Below are 10,842 nucleotides of genomic sequence, written 5' to 3'. Positions count from 1 at the left end.
GTCTGGTCTTTGTCCCTGGATTACATTCTTTTGATTACCGATATCACCTTGGTTCCCTTGATTACTCTTTCATTATACAAACTACTTCAAGTGTAAGTTCGCAATTTTTTTTTCAAAATTGGAGTATGCATATAGCTTACTTTAGCTTTCTAGGAAAACTAATTCAATTATGTTTAAATGCCTGGTTTCCCTCATTGATTTTAATTGTAAAACTAATTTATCGGACTTTTGGTTTGTGCTTGTAATGCCACAAATTACAAGTTGCACAATTGCTTATTGGTGTATAAATGAATCGATAGAACACCACTTGTAAATATTGCAAACTTACGCTTTGCATGTAATGTATAGAACTAAACCACCACAGAAATTCTGAATCTATAGGTCTCATTCCCCTAAGGGTAAGTAAATGAGATATAACAGTAAAGGAGACATCGAATAAATTGAATAGAATGACATCCCTTCCTGCTGCAGGTTGATCCAAGTAATGCCTTAAAAACCAATGAGAGCAAAACGAAAAGTACATGTGAGGTATGGAAATTGTATTAGGTTCAACATTTTTGCTATAGTTTTTTGTCGTCATAATTTTATTGTCACCATTTTTATGTGTCCCAGGAAGATGTCTTCCCTGAAATGTTGACAGACTTGGCAGACAATCGATTTTTTTCTTCAATCATTTTCAAACTATTTTGTTGTTATCAAAAAACCAAAATGTTACATATACTTGTCAAAAAAATAAATATGACTGATCTCTAACCGCAGTCATATTTAATTCGGTGCAAATGGTAAAATTGTTCTTCTAATCATTTTTATCCCATAAGGTCTAAAGTTAATTGTTGAATCAATTGCTTAATATGCAAACGCAGTTCTAACCCCTCAGAACCTTCAACCATACAATGAAGAGATGATGCTGAAATTAAAATAAAAGATAGTGAGTTGAATGCAACAATTGTAAATTATAACAACAGCTAGTACAAGTAAATCTTTGCAATGTTATAGTGAGACATACATATCCCAGGCCAATGTAGTGAATGGAAAATTAGAAATGCAAAACAAAGCCAGGGACACCGACATGTCATCAATAACAAACCTAGCTTATGCTAGACAAGAACCTGGAACGGCTATTCCCTAAGCGCGAAGGATGAACAGTTCCAGGTTCTTCTCAAGCATATTCGATGTAGCTTGTTGAAAGTTACATATATCTCCGATAAAATTAACATCACATATGAGAGATATAAGTCGTTGGCTAAATTAAAACTGGTAAGGTAGATGATAAGCACTTCTATGCTTAAAAATCGGGCAAAATGTGTATTAAGTGTGACACATGAAGAAAAAAAAAACAGTGATTTTATGGCATTATCCACGTCTTTATATCTCATAACTACCAGAAACAAACATCGAAGTGTTTATGAAGTTTTCCTTTTTAGAATATTGATAGGTCAATTTTGTTGAAATGCACCATGGAAAAATGGCGGAAAATTGTCCCGTACTTGCTATAAGCAGTCAGAAACTATCTATGTCATAGATGCGTCAGGATTCATTTAAATAGCTTTTTGTTTGTTTTCTATCTGTACATGAAACTGTGGCATAACAAAATCAAATTGAGAAAAACTATGTGCCACCTATTGCCTGATTCTTACACATTATGGTACTTAAGTTGCTTCATTTGAAATACTGTGGGAAACCAACACCATCACATTAACAAACTTAATTTCTTCTTTGAGTCCTTTAAGTATTTTGTTGACATCTTTGAATTTTAACAATCCTCAGTAAAATGACTAGAATAGCTGCCACCCAGCGCCATTTGCAATTAAAAAATATGCTACAAACATAAAAAATATGGAAAAAAGACGTTTGTTTTTCTTTATTTTCCCGTTTTTTTGGGTTTTTTTTTTTTTTGGTTTCTTTTTTTTGTTGTTGTTGTTGTTGTTGTTTTTTGTTTTGTTTTGTTTTGTTTTGTTTTGTTTTTTTGTTTTTTGTTTTTGTTTTGTTTTTATTTATTTATTAACGTTGTGTATACCAGACCATTGTAAATGATTTCATTGGGGGCAAAAATAAGAACAGCATAAAACTAAAATAATACGGCAAAGCTTTTGTCTTGTTATTTGCCACAAACCAATGTATTTAATGAAATTGATGCCGTTGCAAATATTTATCGGTACATCTATCGGATTTTAATATATATCATTATTTGTTTCAATTGAATTAAAAGAACTTCATAGAAACACCACAGGCACGTATTTATCGATAGAAGTATCGAGTTGAATGCTTTATTCGAATTTGCTATAGGACTTGAAAAAGTCATGTTAATAAAATATACTATGTCTCTAGAGGAAAGCTTCAAACACTGCGTAGGGTTTTGTTGGTATACTTTTCATTTGTTGAACATTCTAAATTCAATACATAGGAAAAACTTGTTTTTTTTATTAAAGGTGTTGCAAATACTGAAAACAAATTGACAAGCTGTATACCAAATCTTTATGGAAAAGAAAACAGGAAGAATTTGTCATAATTATTAAAATATACAATGTTTTGACTTATGTATTACTTCTCTCAAAGTTAGATACAACTCCTAGTAGGCATTTTATGACTTCAAAAATAAATTGTTCTGAGTTTAGTTTAATTTACTGTTTCCCAAAAATATATCATTCTATATTTGATAAGTGCTAATTTAAACACTGGATGCATGCATCTTTTCCTTGAAGACACTTTCCAATGAATCACCATTTTTCGTCCACTCTAGTAATAATGAGTTGGTATCCGTCAACCAGTTTACACACATTGGTTATGACTGAAATTGTAGCCAAGACAATTATCGTTCACATTACACATGGCAGCACATTCTATGTCAGATTTCACGTAGAATGATACAAAAAGTCGTATGGTGGCTTTGTCTCCCACATTTCCACAAAATCGTCCATCTGGATACGCTACGGAAAAAAATATTTTGAGTTATATTGATTATTGCGTCCGCATATGTAATTCTTAATCACACTTGTGTTTATCGCGAGAATACAGAAAAGGTGAAAACGTTAATAAAATACTTAAAAAAAAATTATAATTATCAACATTCTACAGTACATTTAATTGTAAACAATACGCATTTTGTCAAAATCTGGAAAAAAACGTATATTTCACATACAATATTACGAACATATAAAGTTATTAGCACCTTTAGAGTATTCAGTATGCATGTGATAATTTTATCTCACGCCTTCCTTCCCTTATATTAATCAATCATTTTTTTTTGTAATTCTGGTTCTGTAGTGCCTAATATTTTTTACTCTCTAGATTAAAACCTGCAAATAATTGACTACCATATATATTCAAAAACTGTTGCCTTCAGCAAAATTCTGGTTTAGGTCATAAAATGCTATCAAAAGCGTTTCCTGCATTTGACTATTCAGTTAATTTTAACTTAGCCTGTCTCATTGCCATCTTTTGTTAATAAGCAAATGGCAAATGGGGGTGATTTAAGGCTCAAATGAGCAAAAAAACAAAGATATGTTACATATTTTTATTTTTGATATGTTTCTGTGGAGAGCACCTACTACACATCCATGCATACATTTGGATAATATCTTCTTGCTCTTGTTAGCAAAACGGGTCTAAACATAGCCTATTTTCGTATATTTCAAATTGTCAGAAATTAAGAATATTGGTTGCTATGGTAACCAGATCTTAACCAATCTGATCGCTTTGCACCTTATTGTAAATTGTTTTCCATAATACACACTTCATAAATATAATTATTTAGTTTGGTAAATTTCCACCATTAGATCTAAAAAATACATTCAAATTGTGACATTTTTGTGATTATTAGGCCCTAAATTGGTGGTTGCTAAGGAGTGGTAGTTGCTATGGTAACGGTGTAAACATTTTTCATTTTTTTCATTTTATTCATTGTTTTGCTGATATATCCAACTGATTTAAAGTCAATTTGGATAAAATATCAATGAAAATTGCATGATTCGTAGGCGGACTGCTACTTAAGACAAATAAGATGGTTTTGCATTAGTTAATATAGCTTAGTTACCTCCATATAGAGTAATTTGATCAATATTTTATGAAATTCTGATAATTTAATTCTCCTGGGACCAGGAAAATATGTTCACAATTATCTTAATTCAACAAATATGGACTTTTTTATATAAACATAGTTTTATTTATTTCATAGTCAAAACAATATGATTGTATCATTAAAAACTTTATCAATGAATTTGTTGAGAATTTTACTTTAATTTTATGGAATTTCAACATTTTCATACTGCCAGACCAATTACCATGTTTTCGCAGTGTACCATGTATAACGAAAAGAACCTGAATTTATAACAAAAAATATATAGACATTAAAATATTGTATATACCGAATGTGTTTATTAAGCATAATACACATAAATGTAAAATTACATATAAGATGTTAGCAATCAACAAAATACGACGAACAGAGGTATACTGTATACCATAATCTATTATTCGTTTCGTTTTGCAAGTTAAATTCCGAAAAATACCAATTACTGAGATAAATACATCCGGCGTACACGATCATTCGTGTATCGTGCTTCGTGTAACGTGTTTCGTGTGGCTTTCGTCTATCGTGTGCTTCGTGTGCGTGTTCCATGTTGGTGAGATTGGGAACGTTACACGTTTCAGGAGATGTATGTGATAGAGATGATCATTTAAGTGGGAACCGGGTTGAGTTATCATTTATAGAAATACATATTTTTAGTTTCAACAGATGGATACAAAACAAAATGTTCGAAATCTGTTAACGACAGAAGAAAGTCATACATATAACAAAGAACATAAAATAACCAAAATAATACGTACAAAGGAGCACAGGTAAATGAGCTACTCGGAATCCACTTGGAACTGGGAATATTGATCTAAGAGGGTAAGCGTCCTCTGCTTTTCTTAGCGGAGTTGGTGAAAGAACAAGTAAGTGTAATATAATTACGTGAATGTAGTTAACTATATCAGAGGCTTTTGCAAGGTGCTATATGTTTTGTAACCGTCACCATTTTGCTGCACCAATACTAAGTCCAAAGATTACGTTTATATCAAATATTATGTTCCAATACAATAGAAATGTTAATTGCTCTGATGATAAAGCTAACTCTCTTTCAAATTGCCAAAACAAATTTATCATTTTATTTTATTGATATATTTTAACTAGTTATGCTGACTAAAGAAACAACATACAACAATAAAATAATTCAAACCATTTTAAATAATGTAACAGAAAAGGTATTAAACAGACATTGTCCTTATTTTCCCTTCAATGTTCCAATATCGTTCATACACTTTCATTCTTCGTTAATTATACAATGCAGTATATTATGTTAGATAAATAATACATGTATCATAATTTAAAATGATATTGAAATGTTCACATAGAAAACAATCAAACTACATGTATCATGACCATATTATTTGTTTATGTTTTTAACTTTCTTTTTATCTACATGTAGCAAAAAAAGCTAAAGCTCATACATGCAAATTTGTACATGTAATACACTTAAATTATTAAACAAAAATATTAAAAAAACAATTGAAATATTTATGTACAATTAGGACATCTATATATACTTAATCTTACCATGGCCATATACTCACAAACAATTCATAATATTATGCAAGCAAATAGTTTTGCTTTATCGTCACTCGTATTAATGGATTAAACGATTTAGTGGCAAGTCTAATGTAACCATTTGATTTATTCCATTTCGTCCATGGGTGGACATAGGGCGACTACAGTTTCTCGCCATTCGCTTCGGTTTTGGGCGATGGTGTTACAATTCTTCCACGTTAGTCCTACTCTCTTCAGTTCAGAGTTCAAACCCCTCCTCCAGGTGTTCTTTGGTCTTCCTCTTTTTCTTTGCCCTTGGGGATTCCAATCTAAAGCTTGCTTTGTAGTGTTTTTATTGTTCTTCCTTAAAGTATGACCAATCCATTTCCATTTTCGGGTTCGAATGGTGTTTTCTATTGGTTGTTGTTTTGTTCTTTGCCAGAGTTTCTTGTTTGTTATTTTTTTTTTTTTTTGGCCATCTGATATTCAGTATATTTCTTAGGCACTTGTTAACAAAGACTTGTATAGATTTCATGGTGTTTTCTGTTTCTCTCCAGGTCTCGCAACCATATAACAGGACAGACTTAACATTGCTGTTGAAAATTTTGATCTTAGTAGTCGTTCTCAGTGTTCTACTTTTCCATACTGGTTTTAGAATGGAAAAAGCCTGTAATGCTTTCATCTTTCTGGCTTGTACATCTTCGTCAGTGCATCCAGTTGTACTCATGACACTTCCAAGGTACGTAAATTTATCTACTTCTCTATCTGTTGGTTATTTACCAATATTGGATCCATCTGGTTTTGTTGGATTCTCATGGCTTTGGTTTTGGCTGTGTTGATATATAATCCTGTTCTTTTAGCTGTTTCTTCGAGATGGTTAACCTGGTGTTGGGAATCTTGAAGACGATGCGATAGTGTGCATATGTCGTCTGCAAATTCGAGGTCTTCTAGACGAGATGTTAGTGTCCATTGTATACCATGATGGTCGTTGTAAGCTGTTGTTGCTATCCAGTCGATGACTATGAGAAAGAGAAGGGGAGAGAGAATGCATCCTTGCCTTACGCCAGTTGTTACAGGGAAAGGATCCGTCAAAGTACCAGCATGTATGACCTGACAAGAGAATTCTTCATACAGTAACTTAATCATGGAAATAATCTTAGGAGGAATCCCATAGTGTCCTAGAATGTTCCACAAGACCTGATGATCTATGCTGTCAAATGCTTTCTGGAAGTCAATAAAGTTTAGATATAGGGATGATTGCCATTCGATCGTTTGCTCAATAATTATTCTGAGTGTTGCAATCTGGTCGACACATGATCGTTCTTGTCTAAATCCAGCTTGTTCATCTCTCAGCTTGCTATCAATCTCTTCTTTCATTCTTTGTAAGATTATACTGCATAGGATTTTACTAGGAATGGACAAAAGAGTTATTCCTCTCCAGTTGTTGCAATTGGATTTGTCCCCCTTTTTAGGTAGTTTTACCAAGAGTCCCTTTTGCCAGTCTTTTGGAATTTTTTCTTTTTCCCATATCTGGTTTAATAGCCCAAGAAGATATTGAATGGTAGTGTCATTCATGGACTTGAGGGCTTCTGGTGGTATGCCATCGATTCCCGCTGCTTTCCCATTCTTAAGATGTTTTAGGGCTTTTCTTACTTCATTTTCGGTAATTTTGTCAGTCTCTATGTTAAGTGTTGGACCTTCTTCAAGTATTGGTGGATTTGTTGGTGGTGGTCTGTTCAATACCTCACTAAAGTGTTCTTTCCATCTGTCAAGCTGATCTTCTAGCTTTGTGAGGGTATTATTGTTTTTATCTTTGACTGGTAAATTTTCATTTTGAGAGATCTTTCCACTGAGTTGTCTTGTGATGTTATACAATGTTTTAATGTCTCCTTTTAAGCAGGCGTTTTCAGCTTCTACTGCTAACTTTTCAGCATGGTTTCTTTTATCTCTTTTACAGCTTTTCTTCACTTCTCTGTCTTTTGCGCTGTAAAGGTCTTGCAGGTTTTTCTTTTGCTGTCTGGTTTTGGCACTCATCAACTTTTCTTTTATTTCCCTTCTTTCAGATATTGTATCCCATGTTTGATCTGACATCCATTTCTTTCTTTTCATTTGAATGAAACCAACTGTTTCTTCGCATGCTTCCAGAAGGGCTGTCTTTGTTGAGTTCCAGATGTCATCAATATCATTGTTCATTTCTTCGTTGTCAAGATCTAATAAAGTACTAAATCTGTTCCTGAGTGTAATTTGGAAGTTTTCTTTCACTTTCTGATCTTTAAACTTCTCAACATTAAACTTCCTTTTTGTAGTCTCTCTTTTCTTTGTTGTTAAAAGCTTGAGTTTAATTTTTCCAATTACAAGGTGGTGATCTGATGCTGCGTCTGCTCCACGTTTTGTTCGTACATCTTGTAATGAAGATCTCCATCGACGGCTTATTGTTATGTGGTCTATTTGGTTTTCAGTGTCTCCAGATGGTGAAATCCAGGTGGTTTTATGACAAGATTTATGTGGAAACCAAGTACCGCCAATTACTAGACTGTTTATAGCGCAAAAGTCAGCAAACATCTCTCCGTTCTCATTCATTTTCCCTATTCCATGTGGTCCTATCTCCCTTTCTCTACCTCCTCTGTCATCACCTACTTTGGCATTCAGATCTCCTAAGATGATAAGGATATCTCTTTTAGGAACGGCATCAACAACTGTTTGTAATAAGTTGTAGAAGTCATTTTTATCATCTTCGTCTGCGGTGTTTGTTGGTGCATACACCTGTATAAATGTTGTTTTCTGGAATCGAGTGTCAAATCTAGCTGATATCACTCTTGCAGATATTGGATTCCACTCCAAAAGCGATTTCTTGGCTTTCTTTGTAAGCATGAATCCCACGCCTTTGTCATGTATGTCGTCTTCATTTGGATTTCCTGAGAATATGACCGTATGACCTGAAGATAGTGTTGTCATTCCAGCTGTATTCCATCTTACTTCGCTGAGTCCTAGAATTTCGATATTGTATCTATCCATTTCGTTCGCAATTTGCAAGCTTTTGCCACTTTGATACATTGTTCTAACATTCCAAGTGCCTATGGTTGTTGGTTGTTTTGGTGAGAACAACTTCATCAGCTTTCGCGTCATTTGCTGTCCTCGATGTTTGGTTTGGTCCTCTTTCTCTAGTCGTTGACGAGTCCGAGGAATGACTTTTACTGTAATCGTTTCTGTAACCATTCGTATCCACTAGTGGGGGTTGGCCCTCTAGCTTCAGCTTTATTTTAATGTGGTGGTCAGCAAGTCCCTCACATGCTTTTGTATCAGAGTCAGCTCTCCTAGATAGGTTCCCTACCATGGGTGACGACTCCTTTCTAGCCGGGTTTTACATCAGAGTTTCCTCTCCTAGACAGGTTCCCTTTCAAAGGTTTGATCCCAGTCTGACCATCGTTTTCTGTCTGGGTTGTCTCCCGTAGCCTTTGACTCAACAGTCCATCACAAGGCAGCAATCTATTTAACCCATAGGTGGGGCAAGGTTGGTGAGAGCCAGGGCGTGTTCCACGCGCCGGTGGGCCTGCACTCTACACCTCTAGGGTCCTTGTTACTCCGAGATCCCTTTCATGTTAGCCTTGAGTACTAGACCCAAGTTACCGTGTGTTACCTCGGGGAGGCAAATTGAAGGAGTCTTGGTAGTGTAGAGGCTATGTACTGGCAGAAGAAGGCTTCTGCTTACGCTGCTCCCCTTTTCGTCTACACGTAGACTAGCCAGCGTCAGTAGCGATCTAGAGACGTTCGATCACTACTGCACTAGACGCATATCACTACCCTGTGGTTATTAAGCCACCAACACACATTTAACCAGTGGAATTTCAACCTATTGCATCAAATATGATGCACATTTACTCATTAATACATCAACACTAATATATATTTTACCACATAAAATATTCATAACCTTTGTTTTTCTTATTTAGTTTCCATTTATTTTCATCCTACAGAAACAAAGACAAAAACTTGCAAACCTCATAACGGCCGAAACATAAACAGTTATGCAAACAAAACTTTTTAATGTGAACTTGCAGTCCTAGTTCAAAGCCTAAGGTCAGCAACGATGGTACGCTCTAAATTGTCTTGGGCTTATCTACCCTGATGCTGAATATCAAAATCCTACACCAAAAGAGAACAAAGTAACAGCCCGGACACGATTTGCTACGGACGGGCACATGGACGTAAGTGTCAACATATACAATTCACGATGAACAAATTGGTTCTCATAATGCAGATGGATGCACCGGAACGATTCTCAAGTTCATCATGACAACCAGCAATCTTCTGTTGCGATGACTACATACTACAAGCAACATAACCCTGTTCCAGAAGCCTAAGCATGGTGCAAAAATTCTGCATAGTTTCAGCAAGCTCTGGTTTAACATATGAGTTGTGTTATGAAAACTTTATTCACAGTTGCTGCAGATGAATAAGTGTAACAACAAAATTGCCGAACACTAGTCTGATTCACAATCAAATCAAGTCCCAAATAATTCTGACAAAATAGATATTACACCAACAGTGAAGCTGGTACCGCAATTGACATGACTTGGTACAGGCCTTTCAAACGAAATTGTAGGTTAAATGTAGATTTTACAGCTCGCTAAATCTCCCGCTTCCATTGCGGTGTGAATATACTAGTGGTAATTCAATAGCACATACATGTTATCGTTATAATCGATACTTGAGCGGTCACATCAGCAAAAACAAACATTTCCAAAAAAGTCATTACTCATTATTTTAGAAGAAACTGGGTATTTTTTTCAACCAAGGACTGAAATGAAAGATGGCTATACGGAATGAAAAGTCGTCGTTTGACATTAAACTATAATACGTCATCTATACAACGGACATTGAGATCTGTGGATCTGGCACAAAACTGTTCGTTTATTTGGATCAGATTACCTTTAAAAGTATGTATTTTAAGAGTGAACGAAAATGTTAGCAAGGATAGACATCTCGTCTTACGATTATAAGTTTATAAGATGCACATCGACTGATTATTCGACACTTAAAATATATGGCTAGATGAACATGATGTATATATATATAAAGTATTGTACAACTATACCGATAAAGATGTTAACACACTATAATAAAGTATGTAATGGGCGGTCAACCCTTGTGAACATTTTTGCTTCGCAAGTGCAATATTTTTATTTATATTTGAGCAGCAAGCAAAATCAATAATTCTATTTGAAAATCTGTCTTGCTAAATAATGGGGGAGTTTCTTTTTAATAAATGATTAACC

General features: G+C 34.5%; 1 protein-coding gene across 1 annotated transcript; it reads right to left on the bottom strand.

Moving 5' to 3' along the window:
• Positions 1 to 5,173: 5,173 nt before the first annotated feature.
• Positions 5,174 to 8,782, bottom strand: LOC148619955 (protein CFDP2-like). The gene is made up of 3 exons (XM_088577068.1): positions 7,691 to 8,782; positions 7,220 to 7,351; positions 5,174 to 5,182 (listed from the first exon to the last, which is right to left on the bottom strand). The coding sequence occupies exons 1-3, from the start codon at positions 8,780 to 8,782 to the stop codon at positions 5,174 to 5,176; spliced, it is 1,233 nt and encodes a 410-aa protein (XP_088433194.1).
• Positions 8,783 to 10,842: the final 2,060 nt, after the last annotated feature.

This window comes from Perna viridis, chromosome 4 (assembly GCF_037379345.1).
Source record: "Perna viridis isolate PV_CMFRI_1.1 ecotype Kerala chromosome 4, ASM3737934v1, whole genome shotgun sequence".
Lineage (NCBI taxonomy): Eukaryota > Metazoa > Mollusca > Bivalvia > Mytilida > Mytilidae > Perna > Perna viridis.
The sequence above is the reverse complement of the archived record's forward strand: the minus strand, read 5'-3'. Positions and strand labels throughout refer to the sequence as shown.